The following is a 24,646-nucleotide window of genomic DNA, read 5'->3' as shown; positions in this document are numbered from 1 at the left end:
GAGCTTTCAGTTGAAGTCTTATATTGTATCACTGAAATAATCTGCTTCTCAAGTTAGTAACCCATTCTGAAACAGCTACAGTATTGGGATGTATTGTAGTGGATATGTTGGTTATTCAGTCCACGTTTGCAATCTGTTGTGCAGGGTTGGGAATCGAAAATCTATTCCAATTCAGAATCCGATTCGAAAGGAATTTCCTGTGATTCCTGTCTGTGTTATTATTCTTTACTACAGTAAGCATAGTTTAACAATAGTATTTGGAGTAAAGGAACCACACATTTACCATGGTTTCATTATAGTAAGTACAGTTTAACAATGATGTAGTTAAACTATGGTAATATACATCTTAATTATTTAGACAAAACTTGTGTGTATACACATGCAGAAAATGGTACTCTCAAATATTTTTTGAAAACCAACCAATAAGCAGGCTATATGACTATACAGGTTGTTATCTAAGTCTTTTACTTTAACTGTGGAATCGAAACTGGGAATCGATTAGAATCGGAATCGATAAGCAGAATCGGAATTGCTTAAATTCAAACAATACCCAACCCTAGTTGTGCAAGTGATTGAACGTTTTTGTCTCACTGAACTGAGTGAAGCTTATCCGGGAAATGAATTTCCTGCCTTAACCTGGACATCCTGAACACAGAGGACGACATCTGTTTTTTTTCTTCAAGTTTATACTAAATTAACACTCACTATACAAATGAGTTGGTAACACTCAGCAAAAGTATTCTAAACTGTTAGTTCATAATAAGCTTCCAAAGAAAATAATTACTCTAAACAGACCTAAATATAGAATAAGAACATTAGGTGTGTTGTTCATATTTCAGCTGTAATGTTTTTTTTTCAATGGATGTTCCTCCTGCCCACAACAGCAAGAAATTCTTGCCAGTCTTCTTTATTCGTAGTCAGTGACAGCCTTACTTACAGCCTTACTTACAGCACTACTTACTTTAATATTTCTCTATCACAAATAATACTTGTCGAATCTACAAAATAAATCAAACTAGACTGACATTCAGCATCCTTCTTTTATCAGATGAAAGTTGGGGAATATGACATTATTTGTTTTAATATGCTTTTTCAAGGCCAAATCAAGGTGTTTTTGTAGCATGTCAGGAACTGGTTCTGTGAGGAGCACAAGAGCAGCAGGAATCTGGTCTGGTGAAAGGCTTGTTATGACTCTCCATTTCCCTTTCTGGACAATGTCCTGTCCATTCATTAGATCACACATTGCCCTGTCAAGTGTATCTACATTTAGTTTAATGGATTTGTGTGGTATAGGTAAGGGCCAATCACCAATTGTACACACTGACATTTTTTAATCTAAACTGTTTGTTGTAAAAGCGCAGTCAATATGCAATGTATTTAGAAATTGTAAAACCTCCTTATCTTCACTGGCTAATGGAGACTTATATACCCGCCAGATCCCTACGCTCTGCAAACGCTCTTGTGGTGCCATCCCAAAAAGGTAAATTTCTCTCACGTACCTTCTCTGGATCGGTTGCACATTTATGGAATTGATCTGCCCGCTGCTACAGGATCAGCAGATTCTATAGCTATCTTTAAGAATTGTCTGAAAACACATCTCTTCCGTCAACACCTGACTGATCAGTTCTGACTTTTTAAACTCTTTTCTACTCTTTAAAAAATTAATTAGCTCTGTATACTGTGGTGGGGTTATATGAGACCAGTTTTTTATTGCACTTCTGCTTTTTGTTGTCCTTATGTTGTTTCAATTGCTTCCATTGTTCCCTTCATCTGTAAGTTGCTTTGGATAAAACCGACTGCCGAATGACAAAATGTTAATGTAAAACTGGATGTTTTACACATTCTTTCTTATAATGTTTCCAAAACAGCAGATTTGTTGACTCATGCAAAGTTCTCTGTTTATAGAACGTCATATAGTTTGCTATATCCAGAAACAGAAAACTTGTGTATTCAGCAACAGCTCTGGGAAATATCACACACTTTGCATGTCGATATATGTGTCAATTCCCAAATGATAAGGAAGAATCCGAAGAATCAAGATTTTTATTCGGCTTTCAATAAAACCTTTATGAAAACGGCTTGGATTGTTGTTTTACACGGCAACATGTGGCACAGTCTTCAATTCTGCTGAATTGTTGAAAAGTATGTCACAGATTTGCGGTGTCTTTCTGAAACCATGGAATGTCCAAATTTGCTGTTTTTCAGGAAATAAAAAACACTGTATTCTTAAAATGATTAAATACTGTATTGTCAAAGTTGACAGGGATTTTTTAAATACTTTTATCGGTTAAGAGATTTGCAAAACCCAGTGACAAACATAAAGGGTGACTTCATGGAGAAAATAAAAATCACTAAATATGGAGATGCAAGGTTTCAGAAGGACTGCAGCGATATGATACATTTCCTTATTATACTTGCACTGGGGTTAAAACTACAACAAACATGTGAAAATATAAACAAAAGCCACTTCAAGACCAGCTGTGACACGCAAGGAAACCGACTAAAGAAACGCAGAGAGAGCTTGACTAATGAGTGACACAACATCTCTTGAAAAGACATAAGCACGTTTGCCTAAAACTCCACATCAAATCAAACAAAGACCTTCTTTATATGCAATTATGCAAGATGGAAAATATAAAAAACGCATGTTCCTTGGCTACTTTCAAACCCAAGCCATAGATCATTCAACAGAGATTCATCTCTGTAATTACACTGGAGTTGTAGTATTGTTTTTATGGAGGGGTGGGCAGGTGGTGTTGACATATCAACATTTTATTTTGTGATCTGTCAATCAGATGCTTGTCTGTATGGATTGACTGGTGTTAAGAATGAATAAAACAAACAAAAACAGATGCTTGTCCAATAGTGCTCATTTGTAAATGTAAGTAAGATGAGACAAAACTAACTTTATAGTGTTAAGTTGTGCTATGCCACATCATCCTAAAATACCTAAAATAGATGTCTTTGAGCTGCATACTATACAGTATATACACTACGGTTAAAAATCTCTGCTTATTTCCTCTCTTATTGATCTTTTTTCCACATAAAAATAATAATAGTAGCCTAAACTCGTCAAAACGATGGAATTACACAAATACAACTTCGAACTATGAACTAAATGTTATATTTCATCATTTGTAGTGCTTCTTTGTCATACGTTTTTAAGAATATATTCCTGCCATTTTACCCAAGTCATCTATTTGTAACATTGACATAAAAGTGTAGCTTTGAAATGAAAGAGTGCATTTAAACAAGAAAATACAGTTATATACAGTATAGGCTATATGTTTACAAAAGTCATTTCAGACATCTTAAGCACATGTCATGTGCTTAAATAAAAGTGAACCTTTGAAATGCAATAATGAATTTGAACAAGTATATATATGTTAACTTAATTAATTACAGACAGTTGTAGGTGTATGTTCAGACATTTTAAGCACATGTCTTACTTTTTGTAAACATTTATATAATTGTATATAATTGTTCAAATGCATCAAAAGATTTCTCTCAAGTGACCCTTTTAAATGGTTGCTCATGCTGTGTTCTATGCACCTGTCCACGTATGAAAAGGTGTGTATAAATTAGATCATTGTCTGTACTTTACAACCTACTGGCAAATTTACAAGACATGTGGGTGAAAGAGCAGAAGGAACGAGATAAACACTCACAGGCTGTAGACTGAGTCCAGATCTCCGGTACTGTTAAGAAACGTCTCTCCTTTCTCCTTAGACTTCTTTCTGGACCGCAGACTTAAGAAACGTCTCTTCTTCTTTTTCTCGGTGGGGCTGGTGGGGTTCGGGTAAAACGGCGCATCTTCGGGGCTGCGGAGCTCTGGGCTCGACGGTAAAGTCTTGGACGCGTATCTGAAACTCTCGCGCTGATCTTCGGGTCTATCGCTCCTGTCAGCATCCTCGCATTCCTTATCAAAAGTCTTGGACTTGCCAAATAGGTTTTTTATTTTAAATCCCTTTGATACGCTCATGGTCAAGTAATTTGATAGACGATAGAAATTCTCTGTTTTTCACGCGCTGATGTAGCGCATAAAGGCGTGTTGAGGCGGAGTTTGTCTTTCAACTTCATTCTCCTTATGACAAACGAACCATGGTTTTACTACAGTAAACACAGTTTAACAAAGATATTTGTAGAAAAAAAACAGTACCACAAATTTACCGTTGTCTAATTAGTTCATACATTTTTTGTAAAATTAAGTTACTACAAATAATAGGGATAAAAAAACATGATAAAGAACAATACCATAGTTACTTAATTAACTTGAATCTCTTTCAGATACGAAAACGACATTAATTATTGAAGATGTAGACATAGTCTATTTCTATATATCTGTTGAGTATTTAAAATAAAATCTGCAATGTTTAGGGATACAAATATTTTAACAAAAGTGGTTATAGCGTCCCCTGGTGGAAACACATGACTACAGTTGAGTAAAACTAGGGAGATGTACGATATTTTAACCAATATACTGTAACTTTAATCTAAGAGAATCTAAAATAACGTGTAATTTCTTTTACAATTATGATCTTTTTTTAGATATGATGCCTGCTATGGCACGTGATGCTTTCTTAACTTGAGCACAACTTTGACAAAATAGATGAATATTGGATGTAGCTGTCTTTTGATAATCTTACACAAAGTTGCTGTCTTTCCTTTCAGAGGTTCAAGTTAGGGCAATCGGGGTTTAACATGTCTTAACTTCAGCTTTGTAGTTTTGTTTATATTGTATTTTTTGCTGTATGTGATTTTATAACAATAACAATAAAGTTTATATGGAATTTACATAAGTTTGTATTCTGTTGTTTAATTGCACTACAATTCCTTGTGACCAAGCAATAGCCGTCAAACTCTATGCAATACTGACATGGAACACCTAGGGGTCACCAACTCACTGAAGTGGTCCGCAAGGGGTCACAGCTGACTTCCAAGGGGCCTCAAGATGACCAATAATTTAAAATTAAGACAAAATGATGACTTAAATGCAATTAAAAAAAAAAACAAGATATTTCTGATTATTTGTCCATTTTTATTATGAATAAACATTTATCTTTCAGTTAATGTCAAGCTGTAAAATATATTGGTAGAAGAGGCCTTTGAATTTTATGGAGCACAGTGAGTGCATTGGAGTCAAAAAGATTGAGACGCCCCGCTCTAGAGTTTAAACCAAAATAAACAAACTTCAAATATGTCATAGCTGCCAGCAGTTTATTTAATGAGAGTGCGATGGCATGTGGCAAACATGCAGCGTTTTTATAGTTAAATGTCAAACCGTTTTCTGGTCTTCACGCGCACCCAAAGGTCCATATAGAAAGCTACAAGAGTACATTCAGTTGTTCCAGAGCTACACAAAGCTAAGAGCATGGAAGGAGTAAAAATCAATCGAAGGCACAGTTTTGAAATAAAAAACATGAATATAGAAAATATGAAAGTAAATGATCTCTCTAGTGTTGCTCTGGTCTAAATTTAATCATGTGCTCTGCTCTGAACTGTATCGGCTATAAAATGACATCTCAATGCATCTTCCCGGTTTAGTGGCCAAGCACAAGCAGAAGATGAGCATTTCGGAAAAACAAGCCCCATCGAAAGCTAAACACAACTTCGCTGTTTTTGTTCCCACAGGATATCACCTTGCTTCTGCCAACAACATGTATAACTGTTTTTCCTTTCCCTTTTTCCTTTTCTAATGTCAAGACTGACATTTGTCTTTATATATATTTATTGAATTCATGTTATATGCTGAATGATACACTATTCTGCTACTGTAAAATGTATAAGGCCAGAGGTGTCATTTTACAAATCACTGTCATTCTGTTACATTTTCAGGCCATGAATGTATAACATTACCACATTTATCTCTGAAAAACAAAAAAATATTTACAAAAATATTGGGGGAAAACATGGCAACTAATTTTTCCTCTTTCTAAATCTTTGGCCAAATTATAAACATAACATGCATTAACAATAACAGAGCAGAATTTTACCTTTAATGAAACTTTGTAGTAGTTAAGCGATAAAGCCATTTCACCACCTATTCAGACATTAATTAATTAGTCTTTCTTTGTTAGTATCACATCTTAATTAAAAAACAACTTGTACCCTTTCAATGTGATCAAAATTCGAACCCCTCTTCAATGTGATATCCCAGTCTACATTAACCTTATCCTGCTTTGCTGCTAGTTCTGGAACTGTTAAGGTCACTTCATGTGAAGTGCAAGTGATGTAGTTTCCATCCAGAGCTACACAGGTTTACCCCTTCATGTTTTCATGCCATGAGATGCCTAAGAATGGTGCAGCACTTTAATTTAAATAAACGATTAAAGCTTGAATAAGGCAGATCTATAGTATATCTAAGTGCATCTATAGACTGTTCAAGAGGTCTGTCCTTCATCAAAAGGCTACAGGTGCTGCAAACTGTCATATAAAGACCGCTTCTGCCATTTATCAATGTTTAGGATATGAACTTCATTTAAACGTTGACACAAACATCGACCTTATTTGATATGCACTTCATTTCAAAATTCCTTCAAGAGTCTTGTAAGACATATTTGGGTTCAGGTGCTACATTGCTCTCTGAAAATAAACACTGGAGCTTACAACACTGTTCATTTAAATTTAACCAAAAAACTGCTTTATAAGTTTTAAAAAAAGCATTTTTATCTGAATCCATAATAAAACAACATGGGTGGTGAACCCACTCTGATATTTCTATATAGCGTGGTTGAAGACTTTAGATAAGTGTGTGTGTGTGTATCTGTCTGCATGACCCGCCATTAGAGCCCTTCAGCACACACACTAGTAGCCATTGATACACCATCAGTATCTGCTAAATAAAGATTCAAATAATAATGTGACGGAAAATTAAATATCCTACAGAAACGTAACGAAGGGGTGGGGAGGGAGAAAACATGCATTGAGTATTTACTCTAAATAAAAAGAGAAAGGAATAAGGAGTCCAGAGTTTTTCTCTCTCTCGTGTGATAAACAGTCCCAGCGTGGGGGAATGGGGCAAGTTGATTATTTGACAAGCCGTTTAGCGACATCAGCATAGGCGATCTCGATTTCCTTGTCACTGGGGCATGTGTTGGTGAACTCCTCGCGCTTGTAGGCGTTGTTCAGGTAGCTCCAGATGGCCGTCATGTCTTTGGGGATCTCGAAGCCTCTGTATTTCTTTGCCACAACCTACAAACCATGAAAGAATTGGTGGGCTGTTACTATGACAACCATCATAGTGTGTTTTAACAATGAATCTTAATTCTAGCAAGTTTATGTAATACTGAAAATTATTAAAACAGTAAGTAAAAATTACCAAAAGGATCATTTGAAGCACAAAATGTTTTCAGTGTTTGGTCGGGGTGTAACCATATCATCCGTTACCTTAACAATGTGGAGTTTAGGCAGCAGGTTGCAATCCGCCAGTGTCATGTCATCACCGTCCAGAAACTTGCGTGTGGAGGCCTTCATCTCATCCATGCTATTGTGGTCGATCTCATCCGGTAATGGAGAACACAGGTACTCATCCAACTTTTGCAAGGTCTTCAGCAGTCCTCTTTCTAACGCTGGAGGCCAACACCAGTTTGGAGTTAGTTACCATTATGTATACAGCAGCAGAAAATAATTATATTCTGTTTTTCCGAATTTACCATTTATTGGTATGCGTTTAGGTAAAATGATCATTTTTGTTTCAACTTCTAATAATATTTTTCCAAAATATTGCTTTGATTTGCGTTTATCCGTAGAAAATATCCGGTGAAAATAGAGAAGATGCTTTGTATTTTTTTCAGACCTGAAATACTGCAAAGAAAATAACTTCATATTCACTTTTAAGCAATACAACAGTAATAATATACTTCTATGCATTTGGGTATAGTTCAAATACATGTTTATGGGATATTTTTATCCAAGTATGTATGTGTCTTGTAGGGTTGCAGGGTGTACCGGTGCTACAGTAGCATCGCGATGCTAAAGCTCTCTATGCCTCTCTACGAAACGTTAGTATCGTAGTACAGTAGTTAAAGTTGCATATGCGCATTAATATTCATTTGAACACTTACATCTGCCTTTTTGCAGTGTTTATCTCTTAAATGAATGTGTGTTTTGAATGAATCGGACGAGTTAATGATTCAAATTGGCGTTTGAAGGAGTTGGTTTAATGATTCACTAACTCGATGGAAAATAGACGCCACCTATTGGCCGCCTTAGTTCTGCAATTAAAGTAAGCCTAACATTTCCCTTTATATATACAAGACTGATGTATCAATATATTTTTGTCCCACATTTGAATTAGTTCCCACGTGAAAAAGGAATATAGTGTACTTTAGTATTTACTACAGTAAACGACTCAAACTCATAGATACAAGTATCTTTGAGTCTTATTATAGTACATATTTAAGTATACTACAGTATATGCTACAATTTATCCAATTGCTACAGTTAATACAACAACATATTTAAAAAGCAAAGTATAGTACAGTTCACTACAAATACAAAATGTTTAATCTAAATCTGTGTTTTTGGTATAGATTTGAATTACATGGCACAGCATTGTGATACTACTTGGTATCGAGATACTTCAGCTGGTATAGTATCATAAAACATGATCATGGACCCCTGACAACCTTAGTGTCTTGTAATGCTGTCAGTTTCAAATTGCTGTTGGATGAGTTTATGTCACTCCTGAGGTTTGATTTTGTCAAAATTCAACAGACACTGGGCTGGCCACAATACATCTCGAAATGCTGATTAAATAAAAATTTGAAATGGTCTCTGCTGCTGTATAAACCATTATATGTCATCCAATAGTCCCATCATGAACGTCCGCCCAGAGGCAGGAAGAACCAAACCAGAGTTCGCCTGTACTTTCACAAGCTGCCACATAAGGGCATCATTTCACAACTTTAAAAGCTTCCCTATCAGACTAATGTAGATTGAACTTGTTTACAAAGCAATTTTGTTCACATTCATGGGTTCAGATGCTGTTCTCCTCATGAGGTGTTGAACTATGCAATTTTTCTAATTACGCAACGGTGTCTCCTCGCAACAAGACAAATGTTGAGAGACTCCATCTAGAATTGAAAGCTTGTTATCACCTACAGTCAACATTTCTCTAGGGTGCAGACTCTTGAAGTTAGTTTTATATTAAACTAAAGGTCACGGCCGAACTGTATTATTAAGCCGACAAGACTTTGAGATTGTGCGGTATTGCATCAAGGCAAATTCCTAGCATATTTATCATTGTGATGACGGTTCTGTGAAGCAACTTGAGTTTAATGCTACGAGTATCAGCGTTTACTCTGGAAGATGATCTAACTACCAAATTGTCTCCTGCTCCTGTACTAAAGCATGCAAATAAGATGCTGGATCCAAGTCCTGCGTCTAAACTAGTGACAACACTGTTTACTTTACATAAAATGAGACAAGGCATGACAACCACAATATAGTCTCCCAAACAAAAGCAATACATAACGCTTATCAAACTTTAAATCAAGCTTATCAATTGTATGATAACTCTTCCAAACAAAAATTCGGCCTTATGAGGTGCATTGTTGGAATCTTCTGCTTACCCTCATTGGCATCAGGTTTAGAGTTCTTGATAAAGGCGGAGAACTTGGCGAAAATATCCATCCCTGCAGTGTTGGATTCTGGATGTCTGGCACCGAGTTTGGAGTATCTGAGAGTACAGAAACAATTAAATTAACGTTTGATGGTGTGTTGACAGAGACGTGTGGTGGGGAACAAACGTAAAATCTCATCAACTCACTTTGGAGGGCAGAGGACGTCCTCTAGGAACTCTTCGATCTTGTTGACATCTGTCTTGACCTCTCCATTGTAGGTAATGAAGGGCGGGTGGGTTCCTGGGGCCAGATTCTGCAGGTCGGCTGGTTTTCTATGACAGACGAAAAGTACAGTATTTTTAAAAAGAAACAATAAAGCATACTTTTTTATTTTTCTTGAAAAACAATACAATTTATAGACTGAAAGGAAGTGTGACCCCATAAGAGAAAATCCATGAGAACTAGGAATGTAGGAATGTATTAAAATTGACTTTATAACAGGAAACCAGCATGGCCAAAAGCAATGTTTAAGATTTTTTTGTGTAAATACAACAGGAACGTGTGACGATAAGGCTCCTTAAAGGGTCACACACAAATCACAGCTCTTACGGGAGGTTTTTAAAAGGCATTCAAAGTTTAAATCTAAAGATGCAAGTGAAATTTCTTCATGTTATTTATATAAAGCAATTTCTGCACTACACTGATAATACTTTTTACCCTCTTTCTGAAAATGAGAAACCTTCCTGTATTGGAATCTGATTGCAGACACACACAAAGTGAAAAGATTTGATGACATAACATCTATACATAAAAAAATACAGATAGAGAATAAAGCAAATTAGAGGTTACAGACAACAAGACCTGCAGCAACACATAAAAGCACTTTTGGGTTCAGAAACAATATCTCCCATGAAGCCTTGCAGCCAGGAACAATCTGATCTTACCAACTTCAACAACAGGAAATGACCTCACATTTCTGGCATGAACACAAGGAGCAACCATTCACTCAAAGTGGCACAAAATGGTAATATGGAGGAAAGGAGGGAATAGGGCGGCTTTCACTTGATTTCATTTCAGTGGCAATAAACGTCAATAGCTGAACAATCTTTTACAGCTTAATAAAACAGACAGAGGGTGAGAATCATATAAACGTTACTGCAAGCAGAAGTTTAACTACATGCACGTCAATGACGCAGTATACCATTCCGGGAGTGTTTCCTGGGCATCTGGGCCCGTATGTATAAAGCCGATCAGTGTACAATTTTACTTTTAAGATTGTAAAAATTCTAAGAATTAATTATTTTACTCCTATTCTTACACTTAAGAATAAGAGTGATTCATAAAGGATTATAAGTGTTAAGACTAGGTCTTGGCTCTTAAATTATTTAAGAGAGCTGAAGAGGTCTCCTAACCTAGTTAAGAGCAAAAAGATACATGGACTTTACAAACAAAGAGACAATGTGTTGGAATAATACGGTGACAGGGAGTTAATGAAATAATATAATATACCAAAAAAAGGTTAAATCCATTTTTGCTTTCTTTAGATAGCCTACAGCTATGAGTGTGATAGGTTGTGATCCAGCAGCTTAATTATTTAAAATAACCGTTCATTTAAAAGTGTATGAAACCAAGCCAAAACATTATACATATTTGTAATATTTCTAAATGCATTTTTTTTTTAGTTTTGCATCACTGTCACCATCTCTGTTTGAAATTTGTAGGTTACTTTATGCATTTATCGTACAGATTTATATATCAATCACTGTTATAAGCTTACCTTTGTAAATCATGGGAGGGTAGGCAGACAATACTACATTTTTGTTTATTTTACCCAAATAAGATATGGATTGCAGCTGTATATATGAATTAATAAAAAAAATTGATGTAATATCTGAATTAAGTAATGTCTTAATTCAGTTATGAATAAATGGTGTAATGACTTCACCCGTGCAGGCTCCCTATTGGCTGATTCAGAGGTCAAGGGTGGCCATTTTGTATTTAAGTCATTGTAGTCCTTAATTTACAACATTTAAGTCAGAACTTAAGAATCAATCTTAAACTTAAACTACAGTCTCCTACCCTTAAAAAAGTCCTACTTCTTACTAAGATTTTTTTGACACTTCAAGTAAAGGTATGAGACTACTCTTAAGAATTTTACACATATGGTCTCTTAGAGGACCCTAGATAGGAATTTGCATATCTTTGAATAACTGTATCGTGTATTTCTTCATCCTCCGAGAACTCACATTTACAGACAAAACACACACTTTTCACTGATGAAAAAAAAAAAGATCTATACGAATGACAATTCTGGATAAATCTTAGACCGTGTCCTAAGTAGCCACACCACAAGATTTCAGCAAAATGCAACACAAATTCCAAAGCGCAGCCGATCAGAAAAGCGTGGACAACAGAGTACAAGCTAATAGAATGTTCTCACATGCCACCAAACTAGCATCTTATATGTCTACATTAGAGGGATAGTTCACCCAAAAACTAATTTACTCACCCCATGTCATTTCAAACCGGTATGACTTTGTGTCTTCCGCAGATTACAGAAGAAGGTATTTTGAAGAATGTTGTTGATCGGTACCCATTCACTTGCATTGGTTTTGTTTCCATATAAAAGAACTGAATGGGTGTCAGCGTTGTTCGTTTACCAGCATTCTCTAAAATATATCTTATGTTCTGTAGAAGAACAGGCTTCAAATGACAAGAGGGTCAATTATGACAGAATTTTCCCTTTAAATATTTGGGCTTAAACATGCTATCACATTCCAGAACACAAAAACTCATCTGAAACAGCTGTGAATTTCAGTAAATGTTGTCAAATCCTTAAAATAACTGGTAACTATAGCTTTTAGGTAGCTCACAAATACCCAAGTTGACCCTAACACACACATACCTCTTCAGGTCCACCGTGGTGACATTAAAGACCACACCCTTCAGCCACAGGATCATGAAGAGTCTCTGAGAAAACGGACAGTTCCCGATACTCTCTCCATCACTGCCTGCCTGGAAAGGAGAGGAAAAAATACAGTATTAGAAATGTATTGAGTGCATCAGTACGGTCAACATTGCAATACGTTCCCCAAAACCATGTGAAATTCCAGCAGTGAATATTTTGAAACCACTGGCTTTTACAAAAACAATGAACATCCCGCCATGTATCTGTCGACCAGAAGGGCAAGCTGACCCCTGGCTTAAAAACTGCTTAAGACACTTCCAAAACAATGACTTTAATAGCCCACTACAACATCCTGAGCATTTATAGACTAACCTGACTTTAAACATTCACTCACATTATATAACTTAATGTGCAATCTAAATAAAGAACTGCCTATGTGAATCCATTAAGCTTTTTCTCTCACACCCAAAGAGCGCATGTGCGTGAACATTTTAAAAGTCATGAATTCCAGAGTGGAGATATCACCAAGTTCCCATGAGGCCTCTCTCCTCCTCATCTCCACCGAACACCAGACTCTGTGTGATTCAACACACAGCAGGCCTTCATGTCCATCCATCACTCCCTCACACATAATAAACTTATGACTCAGACACCAGAGAATTTCAGTCAGACATTCAGTAGAGTGTGCAAGTTACTTATGCAAACCGAGCACAGACCTCCCTCGTCCCCAGACTTTCAACTTGTGTCAAAAAGTCGGATCCTGTGTGCAGACACAAAGCTCTTAGTACCACACCAAACTGGCTATAAGCTTATTCTTTGACACATAAGTTTAATAAAAACTCAAATAAGGGCAGCGATCATTGAATCAACAATTTTCTCTCACCATGTATTTTACTTGTTATCGAGTTCGTATATTGAAATGAATCCAGCAGCCCAGACTGTATGGACCACTAAAGAACAGGAGACTTTGTTCTAGAGCTGTTTCTCCATCTCTCTATCATCCAGGCACCCTGCTGCTGGTATCTCTTTTTCACACCCTCTCTCATTCCCGGATGAACAAAAGGTTTACGTCTGTTTGGTTCTCATTGTTGCAGGTCCGTCTGTTTACTGAGCGTCTAATTTGAGTGGTTTCTCTTTTGCACAGTCGGGTTGCAAACATGACCAAATGTGTGCCCTGTTCAAATACAATAACTCACATACCGAGTTAAGCCCTGAAAAAAACACAGGTCACATTCAGAGCGTCTAAATACGCTTGATGATTCAGTGACTAGTGATTCACAGTGCCCAATGAAAGATTCGCTGTAGGAGACACATCCACGGGCGGGAATGGGAACAGGGCATCTCACAGAAGAACGGTTTCTATAGAGACACACGGATGCGGTGTCTCCCCTGTAGAGTTAAGTCTATAAGGGCAGACAATAGACCACACAAAATAACCTGTCACACAAACGCACAGTATAAAGATGGAACACTAGATAGGAAAGATTAGAGTTATAAAAGAGGAAATGATTTCAACCAAAGCTTCATTCGACTGCCTGAGATCTTCCACAAAGACTTCAAATTATTTAAAGGTCCAGTGTGTAATTTTTGGAGAATCTATTGACAGAAATGCAATATAATATATAGGGATGCACCGATCCGATACTCTGGATCGGAATTGGGGCCGATCCAGGTCTTTTTAGCTGGATCGGGTATCGGACTGACGGGTTCTCTTCAGTCCGATCCGTTGCGATACCCGTGGATGTTACTCTAAAGCTTCATAAAGGACTTACTATCAGGAAATTACCATAAACGTTGTCATGCACTGTTTTCGATGTCATGTATCTTGATAGCTTTATGCGAGGAATAAACCAATATAGCATAATTAAAAAACTCTGACCTCCGCTGGTGCGGTCATCTGTCAATCTCAATCCAGCATGGGTGTGTCCGGGAACAGTCAGGACGTTACTCGTTCAAAAGTTTTCAATATTCTTCATAATCACTAGATAATAGACTGTGGTTTTGTTTAAAATGCATTTTGCCGGAGACTGTACTCGCTGAGTGTAACGTTATTAGATTCAAGCACTAGAAGCGGTCTATGTTATGCGTCATTCATACATAACTTTAAACTTTAGGATGGATTCAATGTTCTATGATTTAAACACATAACATATCTCTTCACTTTGGGTTATAACTGTTTTGAACTTGGGAAGCAAAGATCCCCGCGACATCAGGATCATCACTATCCGGGATGCTCGTGAGTGAAGCGGGTGCATTACGCGCATCATTCTGCGTCCAATGCGCATGACTTTAAATAACGTAGAAGCGAATGTATTAAGCGCATCATTTTGTGTCCAGGATGTGCATGAGCGAGTTTGGTGACTTTCATATTGTGATAGCTTTGTGTAATAAACAGATTTATTTGTTAAACATTTTGTAAGTATCTGTGCTTTATGAGACCACATTTTTGTTTTGTATGTATTTTTAAGTTTAATACAGCACTTAATTACATTTAAAAAAATCATACTTTTAAGTAAAAATACTTAAGTAAAGGAAAATGGTAGATTTTAATGTACTCATGGATTTAAAGTAAAAAAAACATTTGTTTATGGACTGTAGTGGAGTAAGTATGATGTGCTTCATACTGTAGGGAAATATTTTTGTCCAAAGTACTCTGATAAAGTACAGATATTTTAAAATGTACTTGAAAGTAAACATGCTTAACTATCCACCTCTGGCAATAAAAGTTAAAATATGGAAGTCTACTTTGATCATGAAAAACAGTGCTAGTATCGGATCAGAATCGGTATCGGCCGATACGCAGAATTCAGGTATCGGAATCGGATCGGAAAGGAAAAAGTAGTATCGGTGCATCCCTAATAATATACGTAACTATGTGTTCAGAGGTGTAAGGGACAAACTGCTCTATAGACATATAAATACGTTATCTTTACGTTATCTGATGACATCTCAGTCCAGAATCAGCCACCGTAGTGCTTCGAAAGGGAGGGGTGAAGTGAGCCGTTGTTTGCAATTCACAACCTCACATCTAGATGCTGTTAAATTTCATACATTGGACCTTTAATTTTTGATATGTACAGTTAAAATGTTTATGTGTCTTCATTATGCACATATTCAGATGCCCTGTTCTGAACATCCAAATAAAAAAAGATCTCTCTGAACCCCAGAGCTCAGACAGATGCTCTCATGGAAAATCAAATTATGTCCTTCTGAATGCATCTTTACCATTGCACACTGCTATTATTTTTATATATAGCAAGGTAACAAGAGTGCAGAAAAAGGGTGACAAAAATTATTAAGCAACAGGTGGGCTTTCAGAAGCTCTAGGAGTCTCTTCTCTTTACAACCCCACCATCTACCCCAACCCCCTTTTTGTTTTTCCAACTCCTTTTCGTCCCTTGCTTTCTCACCTCCCCCATCACAGGCCTCTGTGAAAAGAGGAACAGAATCTATTCCAGAAATGTTGGGCATGGAGTGTTGTGTGTTTTGTTTAGGCTTTGTGACCATGTCTGAGGGCAAGCATTTCCTCCGAGACAGCTGCGCTCACACACAGATAAACACGCGTCTGGTCGATTACATTAAAAAGCATTTTATCAGACCAAAAATCCCACAGCTAGACAACAGTGACAACACACAACCCACACTAAAACTTATGGCAAAATTGTATACATGACTGATGTTGTCCACTTAAACACATGGTCCAGAGCATATTTTGCTGTGAGATGGCTGAACAAAGATCTTTAGGGGGAAATAGACAGCAGCTGTGTGTTTGCATCTGTGTTTTCTATAAAATTGACGATATAATTCTCTCAATTCACACACACAGAACATATGGACAACTCTCCAAACACAAACAGAGCCCTTTTGTTCAACACCTCTTAAAACACGCCGGGGGCATCCAAAAAAAAAACAGATGGCAGTTTGTGTGAGAGATGCAAAACCTCCACAAGGCATAATTCATTTATTAAAACTACTTTTATAAAGCAAACTGTTACCACAAAATTCATTTCTCTGTGAAAGTGGTCATTTCGACAACAGACTCAAACAGATTAAAGACACAGACTAAACAATTCACATCATCATTCACAAACGTCCATGTGTTTTGCATTTTACACCCTTTCTAATGTTTTAGTGGTGGAGCTGAGTGTTCTAGTCACTATCTACATATAGAAAACTACTATCTGTATCTACGCGAATATTTAAGCTTGCCTGTAGCTCAGTGGTTAGAGGCACGGTCATGGGTTCGATCCCAGGGATTGCACATACTTAGAAACAAATCTATAAAAATGTATAGTATAATGCAATGCAAGTTGCTTTGGATAAAAGCGTCTGACAAATGCATAAATGTAAATATGACTTCAGATGTAATTAAATCTCAGAATGCATGTAGGATGTGAAGTATCACAGATGTATGTGAAGTGTTTCCTAATAAACCTCATTCATCACTGTCACAGACAGATAAAGGATTTCTCAAGAGAAGACGCCCGCATAAACACACACGTCTGGTTTATTATCTTCGTGGGGACAGTCCATAGGCCTAATGATTTTAATACTGTATATTTGATCCCCTACCCCTTAACCTAAAGATCATAGAAAACTTTTTGCATTATTATTTTTTTCTGTACAATTAATACGCTTTTTTTTGCCCATGGGGACCTCAATTTTGACACGAGTCCCCATGAGTTGGTGTGCATTCAGGTTTAGGTTTTTTTTTTAAACAAGGCCACACTCACACACAGTGAGCTGTCCATTGGAGACAGTGAGTCATAATACAGTGGCTGGTGAGTGTATAACGGTCTCCATCTCATCTGCAGTCACTGACAATGATCTCATTCCTTCTAGCGCTGAGAAAACATCACACAAGGGCATTCAATCCGAACATATGAAGGTGGACACACACACACACACACACACACACACACACACACGAGTGATGTAAATGAATAGAAACGCTATTTATAAGACACATGCTCATGACACAGCACCCAGTCTCAACATTTCTTTAAGCCTCTCCTTATCCGGACACATTTTGAGAGTCCACATGACAGAGATGTGTGTGTTTGAAGGTGGGGCCTGGGTGGATTTTTGGTTGGAGTGCCCAGTGGGCTAAATTTAGCCCAAACAGCCAAACTCTTCAGAATCACAATGTGCTCATTCTCCAGTTCCTCGACTAGAGAGCACAGTCTGGCCGCAGCATTGCCTTATAAGGGAGAGAACGAGGGAAGGAAGAACAGAAGGAAAGAGAGTAGAAAGAGCGAGAGAGGGATAACCCATTTGAGGGGAATCCTTTTTAAAAGTTGGGGTATACATATTATGGACAAACAGGGGACACCTCCAGCCTTGAGAAAAGATTCAAACTTTTCTGAGTATGCTCCATTGAGCAAGTGCCCGAATGAACATATTCAGCACATACACACTGACTTAAAAGCGATATGTCACCCCAAAATGAAAATTGTGTCACCACACCCTCATGTAACTTCAAACTATTGGGTTTTTTGTTCACCAACATTCTTAGCAATATCTTATTTTGCAGAAGAAAATAAGTCATAGAGGTTTAAATTGACAAGAGAATTTTCATTTTGGGGTGAACTATCCCTATAGGGACTCCAATGCATCCAAAAATTGTCTAGAAAAATTGTATTGCATGTGAATATTCTCCTCTTGTCACAAACACGTTACACCGGCAGAGTACTGTTTACATTGAGCAGACTCCACCCACAGCACATTTTTTGTGCATGCCATTAAGTGCAAATATTTCCAGAATATTCCTGTTGGGATCTGACACAAAAGCAGATCCCAGACTAATGACTCACGGCCAGACTTCAAGCTACCATTGGTCAACAGCACACACAGTCGTGCATGACCAACACTACTGGTTACACAATGTTGCACCAGCTGAATAAACAAGTGTTTTTCAAGTGAACAAAAAACATGGATGTTGCTTTGTTCACAAAAGAGCCTATCAGAAATCCATTGAGATCGATGCAGATTTTCGACAGCCAGCCATACATTAAGGCAAGAATTTTATGCAACACGGGAAAACTGAAGAACTGGTCCATTTCTGGGCCCCAAAAAAGACTTACTTCTGGCATAATACAGCCACTCTCGCAGTAAAATCTCTCCTGTGTGAATTTGCCTACATTTACATTTAAAATGAAATTCAAATCTTGATGTCACAGGTAGAATGGTCCTGTGTGCTCCAATGACATGAGAATGGAACAAGGACACAACCAAACTGTCCTGACCAATCCCTGCAAGGCAACCACAGAGTCGAACAGTAGATCTCAAGAAGATCATGAAATAGGAAGTAGACCATAAAATAGGATAAAAGTGGGTTGTTAAACACAATGTAAAACAATGTTAAAGGCCCAAGGTGTAATTGTTTAGGAGGCTCTATATCAGTGGTTCTCAACTCTGGCCCGGGAGATCCTCTTTCCTGCCAGGTTTAGCCCCAACTCTGATAAAACACCTTAAGAGGCTTATCAGTGACTTCAGGAGCAGACATGTTCAACTTAATGTTGGGCTGCGCAGATTGTTTGGCATGTTGCATTAAAGTACCGCGAAAGCAATTCAAATACATACAGAGCAATCTGTACTTGAATCGCTATCGCAGTACTTAAAAGTCATATGCTGGTAGATTTGCGGAGCGCCACATTTAGTTGAACGCATCTATTCCTAAAGATGCTGATTATCTTGTTCAGGTGTTTTATATCAGGGTTGGGGCTAATCACGGCACGATTAATGCGCCCAGTCAATCAACATCAGGTCACACAGGTGTGTGGTTTGTAAATGAGTGGACTGAAAATTGCAACCATTACCACTACCACCAAAAAAACCCTACTGGAAATCAAAATGGATATACTATAAGTCAAATTGGCCAAGCATTTGATTTCCACTATCTTTAAAGGGTCAAAAATTCGATGGCGATAAAAAACGGCGATATTATGTGCACCTTCAGCTTTCAGAGAGCAGCATTTGCAGTGACATTTTAAGGGATGTTTTTACATTTTAAAGGACATTTTTAAAGGAGAGACTGTGTTTGTTGCATTCAACACAAATAAAGATGTGGACTGTTATTCTTTTCTGTACTGAACTAATATTTTAAAGTTTACTTTCGTTTTCACAAAGGATCTCGGCCGACAAAAACACTGCCAGAAGTTACGATTGTCTCTCTACGATTGTCATTGCTATAAATTTCGGAGAAAATACAAACACTTCATACACACCATTTAGGTTAGCTATACATCCATTTGTGGGACAGTAACAGCCTACAGCATTGCACAAGTTTAAAAAAATTCACGTATCGTTATTGTCTACATGTGTGGGCGCAAATATAGGTAATTATCGTTACAGTTATGTGTCCCTCGAATGCATATTGGAGACCTTACTGTCTGAAATCAGCGTGTCATTTTCACCAGAGTACACATATTTACACTGGAAGCACATGGCTGATATCGAAAATTTGTCGGGACGAAGGGGGCCGGGGAAATTTTAGCTGAACAATTTTAAAAGAACCAAAGTGTCGGCCTAAAGTTATCCCTTAGATGCACAGTCATTTACTTGCTGTTAATTTTCACCATTATAGCTCAATATGCTGAGAAGACCCCAATGCAGGCTTGCGTTCTGATATAAAGGGTGTTATAAATATAAATGCTGATATAAATGCTGCTGGCTGGGGGAAGGTAAAAAAAGTAAGACTTGTCCTTCAGATAATTGCATAAGGACACATCTCTAGCATTCCTGGCATATGACACTGTTTCGACCGAAACCCCACAAGCCAAGAATGTGTCCTTGTGCATCGACTCTGATATTCCTTCGAGAACACCCACAAACTAAGTCTAATCACCAGAATTTCAAGCCAAGTAAACGAACAGTGTTTCCCCAACAATCGCTGGAGAATTGCACATTTATACAGGTCAGTGTATACAAAAAAGTTCATACTTGGCTGTTGATCAGAAGCAGAATTGTCTGCTTGATGCAATCTGACTGCTGGCTTGGGATAAAAATAAAGAAAGCTGTGCGAGATGAAAGGATACGTCAGAGCTCCAGCATCTCACAAGCATCAAAAAGCATCAGAGCCACAGGTGCTCCTCTCTGATATGTAAACCTTTTCGACAAACAGGTTGCTGTGATGCTGCGGTTAACACACTTACACGCTCTTTGTTAACCTATACATTTCACAATACAAAGGTTACTTAAAAAATATAAAATGTCAAACTACACTTAACTTTGTAAACTAAGAGGATTAAAGTATAACCCTACAATGTAACTGGATAACACTGTATGGTGAACAAATGCTTGCATCAGCTCGAATTCAAAACAGAAACAAAGCACCGACTCCACAAGCAGCCTGAACAATAATTAATCGAAACAGCCAATGAAAACAGAGCAAGGGTTACTGCAGGTTGCTTCATCAGCACCTAGACCCAAAAAGCACATGATGGTGTCTTGTATCCTCTACAGAGTAAATATCCCCACTGTCACATGATCTGCCTCGAAGTACAAGCTGCAGGCAATGTGCTGCTTATGTACATGAAGGTGGAGTACTGAGCATGTCATAAATGGACTGTTTGTCATGGTAAAGAGATAACTATACAACATTGGAAAATCGTTTATGGATCACAACGATTTGCAGTAATTCAATGCTTTTAAAGCTTCAAAACGTTCTCTTGATGCAGATAGCATCCCGACTGCAGAGACAAAGACAGTAATGCTACTATAAACATTATGGTAATTCATATCGGATAAAGAAGGCTAATTTTTCTTCTGAAAAATGAACCTATACTTAGGCTTTAGATTTGTTTTCATTAATAGTGATGCTTTAAGAAACAAGTTTGAATCTTGATCATTTAACTCATTCCCGGATGTCAAATCCTTGATCAGATTACATAAAGGAGGAATGAAAAAACAAAACTAATATATGCAAGAGAGGGTTCGCTACGGCGCATCACTCTAGAGAAACCACATCAATTTAACAAACGCCGATCTCATCAAACCGTTGGGTCAGATTTCTCAATCTCAAATCCATTAAACATGATGAACAGACACGAGAAATAGCCCCAGAACAACCACCACCAAGCACTTTCTGATCCGATTCACCTGCACAGGAAGTGTGTTGGGACTCTCTCTTTAAAATGCATCATATACCAGCCTATAATGCACGATGTTGCTGGCTGCTGTAAAGTCGGCCAGCAGGTGTGGCTGTACGGGGGGAGGGAGATCTGCATTATCAGCAGCTAGCAGGGGCAAGGTTTGCCTGGTTTCTATGGCAACAAATGGGCTGGTCCTGTTGTGATGTTGTGCAGTACAGATAGGTGGAACAAAGCATCATTACATGCATGTCCTTAAATATGAATGAGAGAGAAATAAAACGGAGAGAGGTCACCATTATCTTCCTATTGCAGTATGTTTAAACTGTAAAACAAATCTAATGAAAGGCTCTTAACCTAGATGCCATAGAAATAAAACACAGGCGTCCCTATAGCTCATCGGCTCAGTCAGATATCATCAGCTGACTGAGGATGACCCGTGATCTTTCCTCATGCTGTTTGAAATCAAAGCCACTACAGCAGGAGAACCGTTTTAAAAATAATTGTACTGCTTCCGGATGCTGAGATCCTGTGTTATCATTGCTTCTAACAGCTTTGGGAAACTGTGAGATTGGTATCTCAGCTTAAATATATCACGCATGCACTGTGATACAATAATTTCTTGAAAGACACATTTATAGAATCACATCTCATGAGATCATTTCGCTGAGAATAATGTCATGATATCATCCCATTATCAGAAACATTATCTTTAAGCTAAAACAACATCTTTCTTGTTGGATAAAGTGATAGTTCACCCACAAATGAAAATTCTGTCATCATTTACTCACCCTCTTGTCATTTCAAACCTGTATGACTTTCTTCCTTCCGCAGACCACAAAAGAAGACCGAACAGCACTGGCCCCCATTCACTTCTATTGTACGGACACAAAACCAACGCAAGTGAATGGGGACCAGTTATCAACATTCTTCAAAATATCTTCTTTTGAGTTTTGCGGCAGAAAGAAAGTCATACAGGTTTGAAATTACAAAAGGGTGACTAAATCATGACAGGAGTCTTATTTTTGGGTGAACTATCCCTTTAAGTCCTCTGATTTGTAAAAGTGAATTGTGCATATTTAATACTAAAATGCGTCCTCCTATCCCTAAATCCACAAGTAGGCTTCAGGTTGATTTTTCCACGTGTAAAACACGGTGGAAACCTTTGAGTATTCGAATCATCCTGAAATAACAAATTGCTGAAACAATGCTGAAAAACTGATCCGTTTGAAATCCGAGCAACGTTCAAACAAAGAAATTGCAGATTTCGCCATTAATTGTGAGACAGTCTCAATGTTTTTCCAGATCATTTCATCAGAAGGAGGTGACCTATGCAACAGGCATAAACACTAGTTTCACTCGTGTCAAAAGCTGCAGTAATGTTCATAGAATTATTAATCACACTCCATTGAATACAGTCGAGTCATCCTTTAATTAAAACCTCAGGAATCATAAATGCCTGGTCAGCATTTTCACATGACATCCAAAGTCCTCAGAGCTTTCCTGCACCAGCACTTCTGTAAGCATTAGGCTCCACGCCTCCAAACAGAACTCCATCTCAAACCTTCACCATTATAAAGCCCCCTCCTTTCCTCTTTCCGTAATTCACTCCCCTCTTCTGCTCCCTTTCTCTCCTTTCAGTCCAGGAGTTTTCCCGCTCTGCCAGCAGAAGGCCTTTTGGGGGAGAGCGAAGAAAAGAAAAGCAAGGCAAAAACAGACTGCAGGGTTCCCAGCAGTGGAGAGGAATTCGCATAATTCCTGTTTGATTTCTCAGACATCTCTTTATCTCCAGATTAGGACAGCATTTACAGGCTTACATTCTCTAAATAAATATACTAAGATAATTCTTATTTACACTGACAGAGAAGTACTCAGTATTGAGAATAAACACCTATCAGCAGCAAACATGTCAGTCAAGAAACTGGATTCAAATGATTTGCTGGTACAAAATAAAAACATCTTTTATTTATTACATCAAACATCAGATTCTTCAGTAGTCCAAATATGAAACGCTGCCCAAATCATGAAACAAAAGGCTCATTACGTGTGTGCAAAGACATTGACTACACAACAAACGCAAGGTCACGTTCCCCATTAAAGGTTTCTTGAACACATTTGGACTCTATTAACATCATTTGATCAAAGTCTGCCTTACTTTGTATCCTAGACCGCACGGATTTCCTGCAGTAACGTTAACTCTAAACTGCAGCTTTGCATTGTCTCCCATCCCACCTCGAGCCGCTCCTCGAGCACCCCTGTGATTTTTAGTGCCTTTAGTTCGGACGTAAATCACTTTCACGTCTCATGTCTGTCGTATAAAATCACGTGAATGTTTAAAAAACGTCAAGTAATTAATCAGATGGGAACGACTGATATTGGGAATACGCCTCCACCCATCTGACATTTACATGGATAAACACTGTTATGGTCCGCTCTTACGGTAAAATACTGATTAAATAATATTTACAACAATTGTACACATGTAACGTGGTAAAGTAATCGTTTTGACTTCGGATCAATGTCCTGTATTTTGTTATTTAAATGTGACAATTAAAAAGAAAATTTAATTTTAATGACATTTTCTTGCGTCCTTTTTCTTACCTTCACAAAAAGCTCAATGACTGCTTCGTTATCCCCCTTTATACCGTTCTGAGGTACCGAGAGAGACATCCCGAACTTTTGTTTTTACGTAGATCTATATTTCTTCACCTTGGCAAAGTTTTCCAGCACTCTCTTTCAACGCCACCCTCTTTCCCGAGCGCGAATGTAGCTTCTCCGAGAAAGACTGTTAAAACCGAAAACCTGCTTCTCTCCCCAAATCGAGAAACGCGCTTTTTCCACGAGGTCCCGCTGACTAGAAACACACCGAAGAGAGCGACCCGATAAAATCCGCTACGTCTCCTCTGCTGCTCTCAGGATGGCGACGACGAGAGGGAAAATTCAACGGGAGTATTTAAGGCACTTCTGTCATGCGCAGATGAACAGCACGGGAGCGCGCAAGAGAACGAACGAGTGCGGCGCGCGCACATCTGTACCGAAGACAAACCGTTCATCTTTAAAGGGTGAGAATACGTCTCGTTCCTCAC

The 24,646-nt window shown here is 37.9% G+C and overlaps 2 protein-coding genes across 2 annotated transcripts in view; both read right to left on the bottom strand.

The window, feature by feature from the left end:
- Positions 1-4,019, bottom strand: part of crybg1a (crystallin beta-gamma domain containing 1a) — a 40,214-nt gene extending 36,195 nt beyond the window's left edge. Inside the window, exon 1 of the mRNA XM_056767254.1 lies at positions 3,669-4,019. Within this exon, the coding sequence (XP_056623232.1) occupies positions 3,669-3,982 (314 nt within the window). The 5' untranslated portion in view covers positions 3,983-4,019. The remainder of the gene's footprint in view (positions 1-3,668) is intronic.
- A 998-nt stretch (positions 4,020-5,017) lies between these two features.
- On the bottom strand, positions 5,018-24,526 carry clic4 (chloride intracellular channel 4). Its single transcript, XM_056767222.1, has 6 exons — positions 24,162-24,526; positions 12,469-12,578; positions 9,770-9,895; positions 9,573-9,679; positions 7,387-7,568; positions 5,018-7,191 (listed from the first exon to the last, which is right to left on the bottom strand). The coding sequence occupies exons 1-6, from the start codon at positions 24,228-24,230 to the stop codon at positions 7,027-7,029; spliced, it is 759 nt and encodes a 252-aa protein (XP_056623200.1). The 5' UTR covers positions 24,231-24,526; the 3' UTR covers positions 5,018-7,026.
- Positions 24,527-24,646: the final 120 nt, after the last annotated feature.

The sequence above is a fragment of the Triplophysa dalaica genome, chromosome 15, assembly GCF_015846415.1.
Source record: "Triplophysa dalaica isolate WHDGS20190420 chromosome 15, ASM1584641v1, whole genome shotgun sequence".
In the NCBI taxonomy this organism is placed as follows: Eukaryota; Metazoa; Chordata; class Actinopteri; order Cypriniformes; family Nemacheilidae; genus Triplophysa; species Triplophysa dalaica.
Note: the sequence above shows the minus strand (reverse complement) of the source record. Positions and strands in the feature narration are given on the sequence as shown.